At 46.7% G+C, this 22,198-nt stretch overlaps 1 protein-coding gene across 4 annotated transcripts in view; it reads left to right on the forward strand.

Annotated features, from left to right (window-relative positions):
* The window catches only part of HSD17B3 (hydroxysteroid 17-beta dehydrogenase 3), a 910,057-nt gene that overhangs the window by 632,840 nt on the left and 255,019 nt on the right, over positions 1-22,198 (forward strand). For all 4 annotated transcript variants that reach the window (XM_078675687.1, XM_078675688.1, XM_078675690.1 and 1 more), the window contains 2 exons: positions 5,237-5,271; positions 5,922-6,003. In XM_078675687.1, the coding sequence (XP_078531813.1) occupies positions 5,237-5,271; positions 5,922-6,003 (117 nt within the window). The remainder of the gene's footprint in view (positions 1-5,236; positions 5,272-5,921; positions 6,004-22,198) is intronic.

Raw genomic sequence — 22,198 nt, forward strand, 5'->3', positions numbered from 1 at the left:
AGGCATAGATAACGTAGGGAAACATAAACTGACTAGCATAAACCATACTAGGTAAAACAACCTCCTGATCATAAAAACACAGTAAGAGGTATCACAGGCATAAAGGCAATGCACATTACGCATAAATCACATTAGGCAATTATCCTCATGAACACAGTAGGCAACCACCTTGCGCAAGAATCACAGTAGGTACGGACCCCAGGCCAACTGGCCTTCCATGGGGCTCAAATGCCCTCTGTCTAAATAGTCAGGGCGCGCTGCATAGGCAGCGAAAGCAAAGGTGCGCAAGAGTTTGGGCCTAAATATCCACATTTGTAAAGCGCACAATCACCCGTTAGGGTCTCTAGGCGCTGGGGGCCGTCGGGAAGATTAAGCCAGCTATTGCCCAGAGTCACATGGTGCTGGGCTAATCTGCCGCCGGTGCCGGGGATCGAACCGTGATCCCCAAATTCCGGAGTCAGTCGCCCTGGCCGCGGCGCCACACCTCTTCCCTAAACATGGCATCTGCCCCCTACTTGCTGAGCAGCTGAAAAATGAGCATGGGCACCAGCGTGCCTCCTGAAACCCCACTAGGGCTCCTAAGTAACAAATTCCCCAATGTTGCAACTGCCCTCTGTCTAGCGGGGCAGCTGTGAAGAACCCTCAGGGCCTAGTACCACCCGTGCCACAGGAGCGACATCAGGGGGCGGGCACCGACAATGTGCCCCGACATGCACCCCTACCAGACTCCTAGTTAGGGGCAAGAGTGCCCCAAGAACGTTGCAGCTTTGTGGGGCAGCTGAGGATGCCCAAAATAAACAAGCACTGGCCCATTGGAGTCCCCTCCGGGACTCAGAGATAAACAAAAGGACAGCCCGATGTTGCAGCTGCCCTCGGACAAGCGGGGTAGCTGTGAGGGGGGGAGCAATGACAATATCCTGAAGCAGGCACCAACCATGTGTGCGTGAGCCCCACGGGGCTCTGTCACCAACTACAGGCTCCTGCTCAACCCCACTCACTGGAGCTCTCAGGACTCTGTCATCTGCGGCGGGGTTAGGCACCGACAATGTGTCACGGCCCCCCCTCCGCCTCTACTGCCGAAGATGCCGCTAGACACGGAGCTCTCCCTCAAGCAGGGGAGCTCTGCTCTCGATCGATTCCAGCTGCAGCCTTCTCCTTCAGCGGGCGGGGCTCTCCCCAGTCAGGGGAGCTCGCCAAGGAGTCTCAGCTTCACCCGGTCCACCTTCTCGGGACCGGGGCTTTGTCTTCTTGGTTGCCTTCCCCCTCTCTCGAGCTACAGGGGAAGGCTAAAATGGAGCCCACGAGGCTCCTGCTCCCACTGCTGGCCCCGCCCACAAACAGGCAGTCCCTGGCAGTCCCGCTGGACTTCCTCTTCACGCAGCCGCACCTCTTCTGGATCCCGGGCTGCAGGGGTGACTCGATGGTGACTCCTTTGTGCGTGCAGTGACAATACGGGGTTGGCTCCCGTGATTTAAGTTCAAAGATAACAGCGGGGTGGGCACCCGCTCAATGTCACAAAGTGCGGTGTAGGCACCCATTTTGGAAGCGCAAAAGTCCATGGCAGGGTGGGCACCCGCTAGGGATATCAAACCAGCACAAGGTCCCTGGCGGGGTATCCACCCACTAGGGATTTAAAAACGGCAAATATGCAGGGTGGGCACCCGTGCTGAAAATCGGGCAGATTGCGGGGTAGGCACCCGCTCGATCAGAGCATAAAGGCAGGGGGATCCCCACGCCGGGGACTCCCTCTGGAAGGTGATCGCAGCTCCGTGCTGCAGTTCAAAACGGAAGCGCTGCTCAGGAAAATAAAGCGCTCCCCAGGAGGAAAAATAAAGCACTTCCAGGCGCTACAGCCCAAAGTCTCCAGGGCAAATCTTAGAATGAGGGGGGGGGCAAAGGCTGGGCCTAGGGGCCAGCTCACTGGGCCCTCCAGCAGGGAGGCAGACCCCAGTGGCGGTTCCTCCTGGCTCCCAGCAGCAGCAGCAGGCCCCCCTCAAGTCAGGATAAGAGAGAACATTTTACATGGAGTCACAGCCCCTTCTTATACACCAATTTCCTTTGTCTAAAGCTTTAGGGCAAGGAGAAAACCAGTCACAAATGGTTCTGGAGCTCTTTGGTTTGCTTCAGCCCCACTCCCTATTCACCGGACAGGCCAGGGACATCAGACGCACCACAGGGGGCGGAGCCAGCATTGTGGAGGGAAGACGCAGCCCTATTCAGGTCCCAGGTGCAACTCCTCCCTCCCATCTACATTGAGATCTCGCTATTCACCACCGGGCAGACCCATCCTGACTCCTGGAGCCAGGCACACCAGCCAGCCCCTGTCACTCACAAGCCAGACAGGCAATTCACATTCACTGCACACAGAAATGCCAACTTCTAAAAGTGGCACTTCTAGACTGGTCACACTAAATCTGCGCACACCATTGCGCAGCATTTAATCTGACGAGTTCGCACATACCAAACTCGCCCCTGCACTCCTCTCACATCAGGAACTACCATGGACACTCATCTCCCCCATGCATTCCTATGGGAGGGCAGGCCAATCTCACCACAAGCACTCAGACTGCGCACGCACTTTACACTGGGACACAGTGCTAAAGTGCGCAGAAGCCCAAAACAACTAACATCAGGGCACATTTAAAAGCAAAAAGTTTAGGGGTGAACCTGCCAAAAGGGCTAAGTCCAACAACCAACATCTAATGCAAACCACTCACACCCCTGCAGAGGATCAACCACTTTTCCATCCCTATTTCCTTGCTCATCGCCCACACCAACAAACAAAGGTCAACCCAAAAGAGAAGACAAGGTTTTAGACCCTTTAAAAACCTCTCCATAGAAAACCCAATGCTTCAATTCATCTCTCACTCTGTCAACTCCATGTCGGATGCCAACATCCTTATAAACAACTTCAACAATTAAAAAAAAAAATATGTGAACATCCAAGCCCCAATTAAAACATGCAAGCGCAAGGAAAAGCTTTCAGCATCTTGGTACTTTAAACAACATTCTGTCAATGCAAGATCCATCCATGAACAGGAAACAAATGGAAGAAAAACAGAACTCCCAATGACCTCATGATACTGAAGTACCTCCACGCAGTATGCAGACAGCTCATCACATCCAAAGCAAAGTACTATACCGAAACCATCAATAAAGCCACCAACAGAAACAGAGCGGGTTTCAACACAATCAAACACTGTATCAGTCCCCTCCCAAACCTAACTATTTCTCACTCCACAGAAAAGTGCAATGCCGTCAACCTTTTCTTCAGGGAAACAATGCAAATCTGACAACACGTCGGCAACATCATCTGTTAAGCCTATCCCTTCCTGTAAAAGAACTGCTGAGCCAGGTCCTCCCTAGACTGGAAACAAGCATCCTTGGACCGGTTTCGGGCTCTAAGCCCTCATCAGCCAGGATAGCTTGATTCCAGTGGCATGGAGAGCATGAGACTCACGTCTGAGCGTACCTGTCCCACTCGGGTGACAAATGCAAAAACAACAGTTGATGGACAGACTGCAGAACAATGTCATACATTCACCTCAGTACAGAGATCTGGGCCTAAATCCATCGTTTTTTTGCTCAGCACGCCATTCCAGTTTGAACCCAGCCATATGCAAATCAGTCTTGACCCTGTGCCCCATCTGAACAGTCCAGCCCGAACTGCCAAGCCAGGTCCTCTCTGAACTGGAAACAAGCATCCTAGGACCGGTTTCGGGCTTTCAGCCCTCATCAGCCAGGATAGCTTGATTCCAGTGGCATGGAGAGCACGGGACTCACGTCTGAGCATACCCGTCCCACTCGGGGTGACAAATACAAAAACAACAGTTGATGGACAGAATGCAAAACAATGTCATACATTCACCCCAGTGCAGAGATCTGTGCCTAGGATGAATATGACCCCTGCCTCCTGATATTGCTGGACTTCTCAGCAGCTTTCGACACAGCCAATCATACCACCATCAAATGCACCTTGAATTCTTGATGGTATTCACTGGCAATGTCCTTCACTGGTTCTCCTCCTATCTTTCCCACCAACATCAGTCTTTTCAAATGGGCACCAATGTGTCAGTAAGAGATTCATATTGCCTGTGCCCCCCCCCAGGGTTCTATGCATGTGACAAGTCATATTCACCCTCTACATGAAGCCTCTTTGTACTCTACTCACAGATAACAGCATCAAGATTCACTTATGTCAATGTTAAAGAACTCTGTATGAAGGTTCTGTCTGCTTCACAAGTCCAACATGTCAAAAACTGCCTGCACGTCATCCAGAAGGTAATCCACCCTCTGTTTATAGACGGGATGGACTAAGGTCAGGATCTGGGTGTGAAAGGAATACTACTTGGATAAAAAGGGCAGTGTCTAGGAGAAACAAATACCTCAGGCCTTAAAATGACTTCTAATTTTGGAGGGGGTCAAAAGGTCCCCCACGGAACATACGCATCATTGCCTGAATTTTTTGTGACACGAGATAGCCAAATCTTCAAGTTGCTGTAGGCAGTTATGGCTTTTAACCATTTTAAGACCATCTCATTGCTGGACCTATTTTGGAAGACACATTCCCCAATTTAAGAATGACATTAATTCCTGTAATTCCTTTAAAAGTGCCTTTACTGCCATCTGTAATTTTACCCCGTCAGCTGTTTTTTTCTCCTTTTCGGAATGCAGAGCATATACCACTGACAGTAATTACCAATTCCTCCCAGCTGTAATTCGGCTTTGCATTGCGTTTGAAGCCATAAATAATAACATATTTTGCAACAATCCCCTCCGTTTTTAGCATCTAGCACAAATCATTGTGTGAAATAGAGTGGCGCAGAACTTGCCCCATAAGCAGTAAGGGGGATTATGGCAGTTAAAGATAAAATACCATACCAGCAAAGCATACCGTCGTTGTGGACTGTGCCTCCACAAATCTAGTCATTGACAAGATGCATCCTTTGATCATGACTTTGCAATTGATAAGCGTGTCCAACAGTTTCGCTGGTTGAATGAAAAAAAAATAGTTTTTCAAATATACTGGATTTCTAACTTGTATGCATTTTGGGGAACTCTTACTCTCTATTCTCCTCATTCTGCTTATATTTCAAATGCATGTTTTCTGGAGAAGGCTGATTTGGTTAACATTTAGAAGTACCTTAACCTGCAAAGTGTTCTTTGTTGATAGTTCCAGACTAGTTGCATTCCCTCTCCTTTTTCAGGAAATAACCAAGTCTATTTTCTTTCACAGATGACAAGCCTGGTCTTGGGACAAATGGAACAAAGGTGTGTACTTGTTTTATTGTTACCTGTGTCATTACACTGGCTGTCACACTGGTTCATGCAGAAAGAGAACACCTCAGCTATATTAGGAACTAGTTGAAAATACAATGAGACTGATTAGGGTTTGGCTAGCAGTCCGCTGCCTTGTTAGGTCAGCAAAGGACATTCCGCCATATTTAGAGCTCCTCACTTGCTTGCCAGGGAACTCTAGACCTTCAGAGCAACCACTGATGCGGTAATTGCTCTGAAGTCTGAAGAGTTGGCAGAGAGGGCCCTGCACACAGGAACTTTCCTACCTGTGTGGCATGGTCATTAATGTATTTCCCTGCCTAGAACAGCCAGATAAATCTAGTGACAGTCTTGCCTCCCTAATGAAAACTCTAAATGATCCTCTGTATGAATATGGATGTAGGTTGTAAAATAAAGGAGGTCGGTTCAAAACGACAATCCTTTATACAATACTAAATGGGTTCTAAATCTACATGATGGACAACATAAATATTGATGTCTGATAAAGGTCAGTAAATATTGACTCTGATAAAGGAATGTTGTGCTGAGCCTCATGTTAAATGTAGAACTTACTAAGCTTTACAAACTTAACATTTCATTAACAATGCACATATGTACTCAATGCACATATTTTTGAATTTCAGGAAAAAGGGTCTTATACTGAATATTTCGTCAGGTGTGTCAAACTACCCTTGCCCGCTATATTCTGCGTATTCAGCTTCAAAAGTAAGTTGTTTTTCTGAAGATTAAGTGCTGTGCAGGGACAAAACCCGTGTTAAACCAACATTACCAAGGTTATTACTTTCTTACAGCATTCATAGTGATGATTGCTGGGTATGGTGTAAGGATGTCTTTGAGGTTTACCATCATCATTCATCATCTGACTTTCATGAGCAATTGATGGCAGTGTTTGCAAATTTTCAAGGTCTGCAGTAAAAATATTGTGGGAAACTAAACTGAAGAAAGGGGCGATACAAATGTTGTCTATTAAAACAAGCATTGGCATAGCCAATAGGTCTTGCCTTTGGGACCATATAAGTGTTTAGGTAGAGCTATTGGCTTTGGAAATGTTTTTAAGCTATAGCAGCAAAGCGGACAGATAAGCTGAAGTGGAAAAAAAGAGCGTTTGATGTACCCAAAGCTTGTAGATCTTGTTAGTGTGGAATAAAACGATAAAGAGATCCTTATGTTTTAATAAAATGGGTGGTGTTTTCAATATATCAACTTTTAAGTCTGAGGGACTGAGACAGTGCTAAGAGAAATGTACACAAAGTTTGGCTGTAGCAAAGTCCTGTGTTTTCCTTGTGTAGTTTTTAATATTTTTAGTAGCCCCCCTTTCACATGTCCAGCCCATGTGTATGTTGTGTTGTGTCTGTTTTAACATATTGCTTTAGCATAAACTTTTGTTGGTTAAGGTCCTGCATTGCACACTAGTGGGCATTTTGTGAAAGCATGTTGTTGCTGAAAACGTGAATTTAACAAGTATTACTGCTGGCAGGCAGGGGACAGAGGGATAGACAGGGCGGAGAGAAGTGTGATCAGAGAGTGAGAGGAAGAGAGAGAGAGAGAGAGAGAGAGAGAGTGAAAGAGATAGAGTGAGAGATAGAGTGTTTGGAGAGAGGCATGTAGTTATACAAATAAAGTTATTACTTCCTGTCTGAGGCTTCGAGAGTCATAGCCTGTGAGCCCAGGGTCACTGAGTGTGTGTGTTTTTGTTGTCGGGGGCATGAACAAATTCCTAGTGAAATCCGACAGAAACGTCACACTAGCCGACTGAAAGCACGTATACCCAACTATTTACTACAGAACATATTTTTAGGGAGTGTAACGACCCAGCCCCCCTCCCAGGTATATCCCTGCCAGGTAACTTTAGTGGTTGTAAAGGCCGGCATTCTGCAGCCCCACAGACAGGTACGCAAGACAAATATGTGGACCTGTATTTAATAATTATTTTGAAATTAAACACCGTGTGCGTGGCCTTAGCCTGGCCTTTGAGCTGTCCTGGTGAATCAGAAGTGCACTAAAAACAGCCTTACAGAGGAAAAACCGAAACCCAGGGCCCTAAACAGCCGTTGCATGCTGCGTGCTAATGTGGCTGTGCAAACCTACATTGGGGCGTCCTGGTTGCTAAGTAACACTGCAAGAGTACGTGAAGCAGGAGAATACGATAAATTAGGCTGGTAGAACTTGCCTGACCTGCACGTATGGCAACCAATGACACAAGAAAGCACGGAAGGTAGCCAATAGGTGTAAGCCAGGAAATGCAGAGACGTAACCGGGCACAATTAAGTTAATAAAAATGGGAAAAAACAACCTCACATGACCGCATGACAATGTCCAGAACAACGTTGACGGAGGAAGCAATCTAAGGGTGAAAAACACAGGCACAGGCACCGGGCAGGAGCCGCAGAAGTCGGCGATACTGGTAAATCCATGCGGACTTAAACAATACGGTGAAAAGGTCACGACTAGTGTTTGCTTTTATGTCCGAAAGCAATTTGCTTTTGGGTGTAAAAGTAATAGAGGTTGAGTATTTAGGATAAAAAAAATAGTCTGACGTGCACAAAACAAGATGTGCGGCCGCGAGACGCGCTCTGTGACGGGGGAGGGGCTGTTAACTGAGAGGGGGAGCAGGAGGTGAGCCTGCGATTTGTGCGCGCTGCAAAAGTTAAAGTAATTGTGAGCGATTTGCGCGCACCATGACGAGAGAGGAAAGCCAGATGGCGTCTCTGCTCGTCATTCTGCACGTAACCGCACGCTCTATGCCAACCCAAAAGCTGTGGTCGGACATTTGACAGCCCGCTCACTAAGTGTCTCGCCAGGGCAGCGCATGCCCTGGCTCAGGCGAGACCTAAAAATGGAATGGAAAAATGTGGTTACATAGAAATGAAAAATGTTTTGCCTTACAGGGCAAAGAGAAGTGAGATAAAGGCCAAGGCGGCATCTTCCTACTAAAGTGAGCTGGGGACTGGTGGAACAAGGGACTAGTTAGTTTTTTTTTTATTTAGAGAAGGGGAGTGTTAAGGGTAGTAAGGAGTTGGAAGGATTCAGCAATTGGTAGCATTAAGATGTAGTTAGGGGTTTTAGAGTTCAGGAAATGGTAGCTTTAAGGAGTAGCAAGGGGTTTTCAGGGTTTCAGTGAAGGGCAGCATTAAGGCGTAGTTTGGGGTTTTAGAGGTCAGGCATGGGTAAAGTAAAAGGGTAGTTATGATTTTTAGGATTCTTCAAAGGGTAGCATTAATGAATAGTAAGGGGTTTAGGGTTCATTGTAGGGTTTAGAGGTAGTTAGGAATCTTTAGGGCTCAGTGAAGGGCATGTAAAGGGGTTGTAAGGGGGTTTTAAAATTTAGGGAGGATAGCAATAAAAGTTAGTAAGGTGCTGGTAAGTTTCAGAGATAGGTATAGTTAAATGGTAGTTAGGAGCTTTTAGCGTTCAAAGCAGGATAGTGTTGAGGGGTAGAAAGAGTTTTTAGGGTTTAAGGAAGAATTGCATAAGATTCAGAGAAGGGTAGTGAGAGATTTTTTGGTTTCAGGACAGTGTGGTGTTATGGGGTAGTACGTTTTTGAGGGGTTCAATGTAGGGTAGCATTAGGAGGTAGTAAGGTGCTTTTAGTGCTCAGGTACAGTTGTTTAAAGGGGTTTTTAGGGTTTAGGGACACTTAGCATTAAAAGGAAGTAATGGGTTAGTGGGGTTCAGGCACTGGCGGAGTTAAATGGTAGTTTGGGACATTTAGGGTTCAAAGAAGGTAGTGTTAAGGTGTAGAAAGGGTTTTTAGTGCCCAGGAAGAGTAGCATTAATAGGTGGTTCGAAGTTTTCCTGGCTCATTGATGGGTAGTGTAGAAGGGTAGTAAGGAGATGTTAAGATTCTGAAAAGGGTGACCTTAAAGAGTAGTTTGGGTTGTTTAGGGAAGGATAGCAATAAGTAGAGGTAAATGGATTTTAGGTACAGGGAAGGGTAACGTTAAGGGACAGTAAAGGGTATTTAGGGTTTAGTCAAGGGTAGCATTAAGTGGTAGTAACGGGTTTTTAGGGCCCAGGGAAGGGTAGTGGAAAGAGGTTACTAGGGTTCATGGAAGGCTGTATACAGGGGTGGTTGGGGGTTTTAGGGTTCAGGGAATAGAAGCTTTAAGGATGCATAAAGAGGTGATATGAGGGTTTTAGAGTATAGAGAATATAAGCGTTATTGGGTAGTAAGGGATTTTAAGCTTCAGGGAAGGGTAGCATTAATGGGTATTACAGGGTTTTAAGATTTCATGCACGGGAATCGTTAAGGGGTACTAAGGTGTTATTAGGTACAGTTAGATAAAAAAAGAATGCATGTAATAAAAACGACTTTTGATAGTCAACATTATTATCTAGACAATTTGTATTCAACGTTAATGTAGTTGACATTTTAAAAGCCAACTTTATTACATACAACCAATTTCAAATACCAACAAATATCTATAAGTATCAAACAGTAAAAAAAAATTTCATTGTCTTTCAAGCTGAATACTCTGTCCCAAATGTAGAGGCCGCACCAATACTTATCTGATCTAGAGTACAACATTCAGATCAATTTTACACCCTGCCAATGTGTCTTACATCCAGACAAACGAGCTTCACTCAGACCACACCAAGCATGTGCCCTTATATGAGAATGCAAGGAAAATCAGTGACTTTGTGGTCAGGGATGGTCAAGTTATTGTGGGTGCTAGTGGAGGTCTGCCCACTGAGAAGTGGATGAAGTCCGCCATATGTATATGTTAAAGTATACAAGTTGTGTAGTAAATCAGCTTCAGTTTTTCATTACCTTTTTAGGTCGAGCTGGAGAAAGCAATGCGAAGCATTGCATCCAGCTCGACAACTAATGTTGCCTGCCTCCTGGGAATCTGAGACAGGGGTCGGGCATGCGCAGTGATTGGTGTCTGTGGACGCGCACGTCCAGGCCGGCGCCGTGCACATTTCCTGCCTCAGATTCCCTGCAGTCCGCAAACACACACATACACATATGCACACACACACACACGCAGGCAGGCACACAGGCACGTACGCGCGCATGCACTCACACGCAGGCACACACACGCAGGCACACACCCCTCCCCCCCTTACCTCACCGGGCTCACACATACGCAGGCATGCACACACACGCAGGCACACACACGCACGCACGTGCACACACACACACACACACACACACACACTGCATACACACCCACGCGCACGCACACACACACGCACGTCCCCCACAAATAAGCCCCACCCGCCTCACTCACCGGGCTACAGGATCTGTCACACAGGGCTTCCGATTTAGAAGGCTCTTTCCAGCACTTCGAGCGACCAGTTGCCTTCACGCGAGCATCTTCTGTTCAGGTCACCACGAAGTACTTCGCTTCTCTTCACCCGGAAGTGCATATACTCGTCAAACGCCCAGGCGCAGTAACCAGACGCTCTAGCTCAAAGTGCCAACATTCTCACCTCGAAGCTTTCCCTGCAAGGCACCACCCCCATCCAGCACAGCTTCATAGATCCCTCCACCAAGTACGTCAGTATTGCCAGTACTAGCTGCCAGTATTTCATGGACCATGCCGTGTGTAGGGAACCGGCAGAGGAGCCCGCATCTGCGCAAGTCACCGACCTATCTGGATATATTTGTGTCTACTTATCCAGCATCAGGTAGGTTCTGTCGCACCTGCTCTCTTGCTCTCTGCCCCAGTGATCGCCTCACGGCAATCCGCACTCTCCAGCCATTTCCGTGGATTCATTCACCTCTATCCAGCACCAACGCTGCCGGGAAAATGTCGCCAATTGCCTGCACCCACCATGTGTGGCTTGTTTAAATTGTGCAAGCTAAGCCGCCGACAAACTCCAGGGCGGCCTCCCTGGCACAGGCCGGATAAAAGGGGGGGAACAACGACGAGATTTACTCACGCCCTAAATTATTCACGAGGTGCGGGAGTGCACATCCTTAACAAGCCATTGCTTATGGCGCCAGGTTAACATTTTGCCTCGAATCACTGGAATATTACAAAGTCTCTGGGGCCCGTTTGAGGACTTCGGCTTCAAGCAAAAGTAACGGGCTCAGCACTTCCACTGTTATTTCAAGAATAAAATTAACCCTCCAAGGCTGCCGTTTCTCCTCCCCAGTTAAATATGGCGCGCTCAGCACTTTCTCCCATATATAATTACAGGCTGCTATCCATCATCCGGCGCAGAATGCCTCCCTGACACCCCGAAAAGGACAGAGTAAGCACTTGCACTAATAGAAGAAATATTCTAAATATCTCTTTTATATTTTCATCTAAATTGGAATATTTTAAAATAATTGTACACATCCCATTACAGAGGCGGGAAGAAAAGGCTTGGCGTTTATTTTTTTCCCAAGCGGAGCTGCTGCCAGCCCCCGGATCTGTCCCACAAGTGGGGTGGCCGTGGGGTCCCTGTCACTCTCACCCCTGTCCCCCTCAGAGTGACAGTGCCTTTCATGACCGAGGCACCCCTGGCCCACAAGGTCTGCCCCCTCCATTCCAGTCTAGTGAAAAGGACAGGGTGAGGAAGTCTCAGCTCCCCTTGTCATGGCATGCCTCCTTGTCACTCACCACCCGTGCTTCTATGTACTTCCTTAGCCACGTGCTTTTGGAGGTGGTACACATGCGCAGTGCTCAATACCATGGCCAAACCAAAGAAGACGACTATTGCATGCCAGAAGATGCCCAATAAAACGCTGGCATGTCACATCTGAATGGCTTAAGAGGAAATGTATCTGGTGCACCTGGAGATGGAAGGTGGACTAGTGGCGAGGGAGAGGGGGCACACACACAGAGACAACCCACTTCACATAAGGCAGTCTGGCAGCTCACAAGAGACCCCTCAGTGCAAAACCTCTGAGAGCACAACTCACACACACTGAACCACTCCGCTGGATGAGTCTCCGCCGGATGAAACAGAGCTGCAGGCCAGTGCCAGCAGAAACAGCTAAGAGGCCTGGTCATGGCAAACATGCACTGCTGAAATGCCCCCTCCAGGGGCCAGTCAACACATTAGCACGAGCAAAATGAACTTTAGTATACCTCAGCATACATGGATACTTTGACAACACAAACCCAGCTCGAAAGCAATGCAGCAGGGTACAGAGATATTTCACATCAAAAGTTTGTTTTCCATTTTCTCCTTCCGTAATATGGTATCCAGCTTTCACTTTCAGCAAAAATAAGAGCTAATGCCACTGACAACTACCTGGGATTTCGAAAAATGCTGAAGAGCTGCCTATTCCCAAACTAACTATCATGAACACCCTAATGAATGTGCTTGCTCCTAAAAACGCAAAACCCTACAAGCCCACTAAATGCCCTGTCCCCTTTTGAGGTCCTCAAACTGCATGTACTTATTCAATCGCTACAAGAAGCTGCATGCTCGTTTTTTGTGCCTTTATGCCCTCTGCATCACCACATCATCACTCAGCGCTACCCCAGCATCACTCAGCACCACCACATTATCACTCAGCACCACCACATTATCAATCAGCACCACCACAGCACCAACCAGCACCACCACAGCACCACTCAGCACCACCACAACATCACTCAGCAGCACCACTCAGCACCACCACATTATCACTCAGCACCACCACAGCACAACTCTGCACCACCACAGCATCATTCAGCACCACCACAGCACCACTCAGCACCACCACAGCACCACTCAGCACCACCACATTATCACTCAGCACCACCACATTATCACTCAGCACCACCACATTATCCCTCAGCACCACCACAGCACCACTCAGCACCACCACAGCACCACTCAGCACCACCACAGCACCACCACAGCACCACTCAGCACCACCACAGCACCACTCAGCACCACCACAGCATCACTCAGTGCAACCACAGCATCACTCAGCGCAACCACAGCATCACTCAGCGCAACCACAGCATCACTCAGCGCAACCACAGCATCACTCAGCGCAACCACAGCATCACTCAGCACCACCACAGCATCACTGGTTCAAATATGTTCTCTCAATGTTTCAAGCTTTATTACAAATGTCACAAAAAGATGTTAATATTTCACTGCTGTTCTTGGATTTTCGTCACAATAAAATACACTGAACATAATCTTCACAAAAGTTATTTACAAAAGTTTAAGCTATTGCCATTGTAAATTACAATCACTTTTATTAAGTATTAATTCTTTAAAAAAATTAAAAACCATTGTTATTTGTAATATCAATACATGTAAGTCACGTAAATACAAAACATGTTGCATTACAAATACTATAGGTGTCACATTTGCGAAAGTTATAACTATTGGCATTGTAAATGACAAAGCTATTAATTTAGCTATTTTCAAAAACAACACATAAATAAAAAAATTGTCATTTACAAGACCAATAGCTCAAACTTTCCTAATGCGAGACCTATTGCATTGCAAATGATTGTTTTCACTCTCTCGACGAATCATCCTCCTGGACTGGGATGTCTTTTCCCTCAGTTTCCATTTCTCATTAAATGGAGAGGAGAAATATTTGTCAGATTCTTTTTTTGAATTTTTTTTAAAAACATATTTTTATTGTGTTTTTATAATATAAGAACATCAACCTAAATATTAAACATTACGAAACTATTCAGTGCTCAATTGTAGTTAAGTATATTCAGCTTAAACATGCAAAGCAGACTTCGTGACTCCCCCAGATAATTCTGATATTCCTCAATCCTGTCGGTACTCTGCTGTGTCCCCAAGACCGGCCAACATTTACAGGAAGGGTAGTCCCACGGCAGCTGTACCCCAGGGTCTACTAGGCCCCACCCTGTCAAGTTTATGTGGGCAGTCATGGGCCTATTATGCCTTGTGTGGTTTGTTCCCTGTACTTTTAAACTATTTTAATTTGCTTTTTTACCCTGCTTGCTGTTTTTTAAATTAGTATTTATAGTTTGTCTTTTAGCTGTTCAATATACCCCCTTACCTCCTAATCTGTTCATCCGGGGAGTTTATTAGGGGGTCATCTGTTTCTCCACTGCTTTACCCTACGCTCGCTTAGCATTAGCGGGTCTTGTGTGCTCTGTTACTGCATTGTTTGCTCTGACTTTGAATTTGTCACATGCTTTCGGGGGAGTGTGGGAGCCCCCTCTGGGCCAAAGTTACACTGGTGTGGGGTAACTAGAGACAGCATTTTGCGTTCTCTAGTCATCAAGGGGAGATATGCAGATAAAAATGTGCCCTGCTCGGACGAGCTCGCCTTGTGTGGTTCGTTCTCTGTGCTTTTAAACTAATTTAATTTGCTTTTTACACTGCTCACTGTTTGTTAAATTGGTATTTATACGTTGTCTTTTAGCTATTTACTACTCCCTCTTACCTCCGAATCTATTCATCCGGGAAGTTTATTGGGGCATTAGTGGGTCTTGTGTGCTCCGCTATTGAATTGTGTGCTCTGATTTTGAATTTGCCACTTGCTTTCGGGGGAGCATGGGAGCCCCCTCTGGGCCAAAGTTACACTTCCTGGTTTGGGACGACTAGAAATGCCATTTTGTTTTGTGCGTGCTCTAGTCATCAAGGGGAGGTATGTAGATAAAAGTGCGCGCAGCTCGGATGCGCGCTGCTGGTGTGCCACTGGCACTCCTTTGGCGTGCCTAAGTTAAGCCCGCCTGGGCCCGTCAGTGTCCCGGAAGCTGCCAGCGCCAGTCACACTGCTCATGGCACCCCAAATGGTAAGTTTTTATTAATAAACTACAGCAGTGATGACTTTGTATCCTTAGACCCCTTGAAATGTGTAGGAGTTTGTAGATGGGGTGTGGCGGCAACTCATGATAAGAAATACAGCAACTGCAACTTCAAGCTAGCTCCAAGGACTTTATCTTCACCTCCACCTAATAGTTTGCCTGTGGTTAGGTGTAGCTAGTATATGCTCAGGGCGGCTCTGATTAATGCCCGCTCTGTAGCTGAACATACTCAGGACATTTTTTTATATGCTCAATGATGAGTCACTCGCTTTACTCTTCCTCACAGAATTCTGGTTATCTCAGAACTCCACTCCAGTATTCAAGATGGCTATCCCAGGGGCTTTCAAAATTATTAGAGCTTATCTGAGATAATGGTATGCTGGTGGAGTTGCCGAGGTGTTAAAAGAACAATGGAATTGCCAATGGAATGAGATAACGGAGCTGGCGGAGGTGGACGCACTTCCTTTCTGCATCAGTATCTCCCCTCAATACACTCTGGGGGTATCCTGATGTACAGGCCCCCTGGTTCACCTGGTTTATTTCTCAAAGCCTTGGACGATGGGATCATCCCACGTGTGCTTCGCTACTCTCACTTTATTCCCCACTGGTACTTTAAAATTCACACTGACAAAGCGGAGGATACACTGGAGTTTCTGGACTCCATGGAGCTATCTCACCTGCAACAATTTGTCACCCTGTCCACCCATCGGCTGGCCACATTTTGGATCTGATCTGCTCCAATACGCCACTCACAGTAGAGGATCCCTTGCCAGTGACGTGGTCGGACCACTTTCTAATCCATTTTTCCAGGAAATTTCAAAATAAGCCGAAGCAGGCGAGTTCGTTTATTGAGCAACAAAGGCAAGCTGACCACATGACTGACACTGGGGAATTTAGTCTAGCATTAGCTGAGTCCCGTCCGGTGATATCAAGTGACATGAATGAAGACCTCTGGAACTTCACTAGCTGGATATACAAGGTAGTGGAGCATCTTAACCCTGAAACACTGCCTAGGCATAGTAGGAATCCTCCTTGAAAGCCATGGTTCTCTGGTTCCCTTGAAACTGAGAAACAGCAATGTAAAATGCTGGAACGCAAATAGAGACAGAAGTATTGCCCCGAAGATAGATCAATTTTCAAAAGGGCGCAAAAGAAATACTATGCCGCCATCGCTAAAGCTAAAAGCCTCTACTATGTAGAGCGAATTGCCCAGTCTGGCAATACGCCAAAGAAATATTCGCCATTGTCCAAAGCTTCCTATCCCTTGAAAGTGGAGATTAGTGTCCATACTCCCTCGCTCGAAAGGTGTGAGGTACTTTCCAGTTTCTTCACTAATAAGGTTTGATCTTTACAAGCAAATTTTGGTGCCGGGCATAGTCAGCTAGTGACTATGGTTCCCTTTTTGTTGACAACCCGTTCTACTCAACGCCAAATTGATAGCCTTTGAACTAGCATCTTTAAAAACTCTGAAATCTGGCTTGACTTCGGTTCCGTTCCCGGACAAATTGTTGGCCGGTGCTTCTGAGATGGTCAATCCTGCGATTAATGCTCTGATCAACCTATCGTTATCGTTGTCCATGGTCCCTCCTTCTTGAAAACAGGTGATGATTGTTTCCCTGCTTAAAAAACCTGCACTTGATCCCGCTCTTCCCTCCAGCTACCGCCCTATTTCCCTTCTCCCTGCTGTGGCTAAGGTTCTCAAAATGATTGATCAATAAACAGTTATCTGACTTTGTGAAGCAACATGATCTTCTTCAACCGGCTCAATCGTGTTTTAGATCCTCATATACCACAGAATCAGCGCAGGTCGAAATTTCCTAGGCCATCCTTGAAATTCTAGATGCTGCGTTTGACACGTGCTGCATGCCCTGCTCCTGGCCCATCTTCGGGAAATCGGCGTAGTAGGGTCCGCATGGAACTGGCTGATTTCTTACCTCAAGGGTAAAACCCGGCAAATCTGGATTCTGCCTTTTACAGTTGCCCCCCTAGAATTTGCCAACGGGTATTTCTCAAGATGTACTGAGCCCTCTGTTGTTCAATATTTATGTGACTCCCTTTACTCGGCTGGCAGAGGATCTGGTGCAAAAGTCATTGCGCATGCTGATGACAATCAACTTCTATTCACGTGGAATAAAAATGAGTCTTCCACCTCTCATGTAAAAACATGCCTCACTGTAGTTTTCCATTGGCTCAGTTGAAATGCAATGAGGACAAAACTGAGATTTTTTTGCTTTGGTAACTTCCCTCCTCTGTTCGGACACTCTTTCTGACCGGATGAGTCCCCCTGCGAGCACCTCCGGGTCGACCTACTAAGAATTTAGGGATCTGATTTGATGAAAAGCTGTGTTTTGGCCCTCGGATTAATAAACTATCGGGAATGTGCTTCAGCGTTCTGAAAGCACTGAAAAAATTCCTTCCTCTACTTCCTCTTTCATCAAGGGAAATGGTTACCCCTGCCCTGATCACATCTCTCATTGACTATGCTAATGTGTTGTATGTTGGTCTGTCTGGCTATTAATTGAATAAACTTCAGGTTGTTCAGAATGTCACGGCCAGAGTTCTTCTGAATCTCCCTAAGAGGGTCAGCGTTAGGCAACACCTGCGCAGCCTGCACTGGCTGCCGGTGAAAGAGAGGGTGAAATTTAAGTCCTTGGTTATTGCTCATGCAGCTTTCTATGGGCTTGGACCGGCTTCAATGAGAACAAGATTTAGGTTCTATGCCGCTGCTAGGCAATTGCGCTCTTCTACAAAACATTTGGCTTGCACTCCTAGGTTCCCGCAACAAATAATAGGTGGCAGTTCCCTTTCACGTATGGTTTCTGTAGCCTGGAACCAACTCCCAGTGGAGTTACGTGCTCTTCAGGATCCAAAGGCCTTTCGGAAGAAACTGAAGACCCTCCTCTTCAACTAGCTTGTTTCTCTGTTTGCCAATTTGCTGGGCACGGGCCGGGACACTCCTTGGAGTAGCTGTACCCGATACAAATGCTGTTAACATAACATAACATGCGATACGCTCAGCTTGCATTTACCAATCCATTCCAGCTGTCCAAAGTGCCAAGATTTGGGTTCCCCCAATCCCACACAGCTGGGCAATGTCCCTTTTGGCGACAACGAGAACCACATTGCTAAACGACAGAGTATATTTAGGCAGCATTTAAAACCCCTGATTCCCAATGTGGGGGTGGAGGTGTACTCTGGAGAGGCCAGAGGATACACAAAGGCTACTTTAGTTTCCCTGGTTAGGGTGTATATTGAAGCCCTGGCTGTCTTACTTTCAAGTGTTTTCAAAATGGGGTTACTGTTCCTAATGAGGCACAAAGTGTGTCAAGAAAAGAGAGAAAGAGCTTCTAGGTACTAAACCGGTTTATGAGGGACAGTCAATAAGAGTGTTTCTTGTTGCCCTCACACATCCAAGGGGATGTCATGCTTCATCATTGGGCGCCTGCTCCTCATCGGTCCCCCAAAGGATTACTTCAGCTGAGATCTTTTGTTTTTTCTCGCCGTTTGATGAGTATGAGGGTGTCCTAGAGGGGTGGTGAAAAGTGAGTGTAGAACTGAGTATAACTGGCTAGGGGATGTCACACTGAATTTAATAAAAGGATTCCCCTGTAAGACAATCCATATCTTGGTGCTACTATAGGGGTGGCAATGTCGCAAAGTGGCTGAAAAAAGAGGTCAACATGTTTCATGCCTTAAATGATCAAATTGATCTTCGCCGCATCATCAGGACCAAAAACAGTGGGAAAATGGTAAACCAGCCCCACTTATGATCTCAAGGTGAGTGGTAGCCCTCTAATAGGGTGGTGCCCACTTGTGGTTAGTCTCACTGGTGGTTCAACCTAATTGTCACGTTAACCAAACTTGGTGGAACCAACAGTTGCGGGGGTTTTGCTGAGTGAGCTCCTTGCAGCACCTATCCTCAACCCGGCGTGCCTGAATGATCCACATTGTTTTTTTAATCTGACAGGGGTATCCTTTAATTAAATTCAGTGTGACATCCCCTAACCAGCTTAACTCAGTTCTACACTCACTTTTCACCAACCCACTAGGACACCCTCACACCCTTCGGGGGGGCCATAGGGCATTGCAGCGCCGGGCCGACGAGCAGCACCCGCCCGATGATGAAGCATGACATCCCAAGTGATGTGTGAGGGCAACAAGAAACACTCTTGTTGCTTGTCCCTCATAAACCGGTTCAGCACCTTGAAGCTGTTTCACTCTATTCTTGACACATTGTACGCTTAATTAGGAACAGTAACCCCCATTTTGGTAACTTTTAGTGTCTTTTTGAGCACAGATATTGGACCTTTAGCAGCTCCTAGCCCCCTTTCTTCCTTTTTGCAATGCATGTCTTATGTCCAAGACTGGAGAAGTATAGACAAAGGCCAAAGATTAATGAGGTAGATAGCTCTGAGGCATACAGGTACCAGTGTCGCTATGGTGGCTGCTAGACTGGTTTCCCCAGACAAAATGTTGCCTGGTGTTAGTCACCTGGTGACCAGTGCTGACATTGAGACTAAGCTCCATCCAATGGCCTTGGTAAACTTTGAGTGAGGAGGGGTCACTGGCCCAAAGAAGGTGGTTGTGTCCCCTGTCATCCCAGTGGAGTGTCTGTTGGTAAAAGAACTGGAGACTTCTGCAGGGGCAGAAGTGAAATGAAAGGTGCATGCAAAATTCTGTGTCTCCATGACTGGGTGTGTGTTACCACAACAGCACAGGCAGATCATATGGGAAGCTTGGATCCTGAAATAGTGGACCAAGTCTCTAATGGCAAAAGGAAGGGCAAGATGTCTGCTAAGGCAACTTCTAAGAGGTCACAGGACCAGGGGGAGAATTCTCCTGAGTGAGATGCCCTGGTGCCTGAGGAGGAAACTGCAGCTGAGGGAGTCTGACCTGACCTGGCAGAATACTTAAGTGCAGGGGTACCCTCCAGAGAGGGCCTATGCCAAGGAAAATAGCTGTGACCTACTCTTGAAGGCCTTAGGCAGCAAGGCAAGAGGGGGGTAATGTAAGTGGTATCCACATGGTCACAGTCATCTGTATACTGAGGCCAGGGACCCCAAACCAGGGGCAGCCAGGAAAATGGTAGTCCCCCAAATACACACAGAGTTTATTCTTCCCGTAGGCCATGACATCTCCTTAGCTGGACATCTAGGAAAAACCAAAACCTGGGACAGGTTGGTTGCCCATTTGTATCGGTACCAAATGTCTGAAAAAGCTAAGGAATTTGTGTGGCTCTTGTGTGACTTGTCAGGCATTGGCAAGACAGGCACACAACTAATAGCTCTTTAATTCCACTTCCAGTGGTTGAGACTCCCTTTAAGAGGATAGGGCTGACATTGTTGGTCCCCTTGACCCTCAAACTGCATCTGGGAACAGGTTTATTCTGGTGGTCATGGACCATACCACTAGGTACGCCAAGGCAATTCCTCTCAGGACTGCCTCTGCCCCAGCAGTGGCAAAGGCCCTTCTTGGCATCTTCACCAGGATTGGGTTTCCTAAAGAGATGGTCTCTGATAGAGGGACTGATTTCATGTATGCATATCTTAAGGTTATGGGGGACGAATGTGGAGTGAGCTACAAGTTCACCACCCCTTATCAAATGGTTTAGTTGAACGTTTCAGCAAAACAATGAAGGGCATGATAATGGACCTTCCTGAAAAACTCCGAAGGAGATGGAATGACCTTTTACCTTGCCTGCTATTTGCCTATAGAGAGGTGCCACAAAAGGGGGTTGGATTCAGCCCTTTTGAGTTTTTCTTCGGCCATCCAGTAAGGGGACCTCTGAATCTAGTGAGGGAATGATGCCGTAAACCTCTCTTAGAGCCCAAGCAAGACATAGTGGACAATGTACTGGGCCTGCGTTCATGTATGGCTGAGTGTATAAAAAGCACAAATATATATAGAGGCCAGCCAGGAGCTTATCAAGCACTGGTATGACCATAAGTCAGAACTGGTGGACTACCAACCAGGTCAGCTGGTGTTGGTATTGGAGCCCGTGGCTCTCAGGACCCTCCAAGGCAAGTGGACTGGCCCCTATGCAATCTTGCAGAAGAAGCGGGAAGTCAACTACTTAGTAGAATTAGGCACCCTTAGGAGTCCTCGTAGAGTTCTCCATGATAAGTGCCTAAAACGTCACCAAGACAGAGCTGACATGACCATGATGATGGTCACTAATAGAGGCCAGGAGGAGGAAAGTGAGCCCCTCCCTGACCTGCTGGTATGACATTTGATACCAAACGTGACATATTTAGGTTGTACCATGATGGAGCTAGCGACCCCAGGTCTCCCCGGGTGCAAGCCCATGTTATCCTATGGACCGCCTTTCACTTATAGTGTGTTTATGGGTAAAGGCAACTATAGGGACATATAAGCTTGCCATTACAAGCTCACACCTTGAACATAAGGCACCCTGCTTCCTTGGCTCAAGAGACCTTCCTTAGGGGTGACTGCCATATATTAAAGGCAGTGCATTGATTTTGCTACCCATGCTGAGGGCAAAGTCGAAATGAAGCAGTTTACACTGTTCCTGTAGTCTGCAATGGCAGGCCTGCCATCAGTAATTTACTTGGGTTATTCAGGGTGACACCAACAGTTTTGTAATCCCAGGGGACCCCCTTACCACTTATGCTCTGGGTACAACAGTTACCACTTACCAGGGGCTTATAAGGGGCGTAAAGTCCTTGTCAATTGAGATTGCCAATATAAACATAACAGTTTTAGGAAGAGAGTACTGGCACTGGGACCTGTGCAGCACGCTCCAGGCCATATTCAGAGTCATTACCATCAGCATTGGAGCAAAAAGTGTGAGGGGTGACCATACAAAAAGGGCACTTTCCTACACTATATATTTGTGAGATAGCATGCTCGTGTTGGAGCGCTATTAATAATCGTTACTCCAGTGGTGATTCGTCACTCACCTCCTGTAAATTCTCCCCATATACTGAGAGACTGTGTTTTGCTTATGTATAGCAGAAGAACTGATTGTCCACAAGTCCATGTTGTTTTTGCACCTTTGTAAGAGAGAAGAGTCGCTGGAGTCCCCAAATATCGTCAAGTGTTGCAGTCCCTATGATATTCCATCGTTTACTTCCCTCCAATTATTTTCAGCTACGCCAGAACTTTTGATTTCCACAGGGTAGTTTCCAATGTTACCTGTCACTTCCACTCCAGTTTCGATGTAGACCTCTTCCATACTTCGATTACCACCTCTGTTGGAT

The sequence above is a fragment of the Lissotriton helveticus genome, chromosome 2_1 (genome assembly GCF_964261635.1).
Source record: "Lissotriton helveticus chromosome 2_1, aLisHel1.1, whole genome shotgun sequence".
Classification (NCBI taxonomy): Eukaryota; Metazoa; Chordata; class Amphibia; order Caudata; family Salamandridae; genus Lissotriton; species Lissotriton helveticus.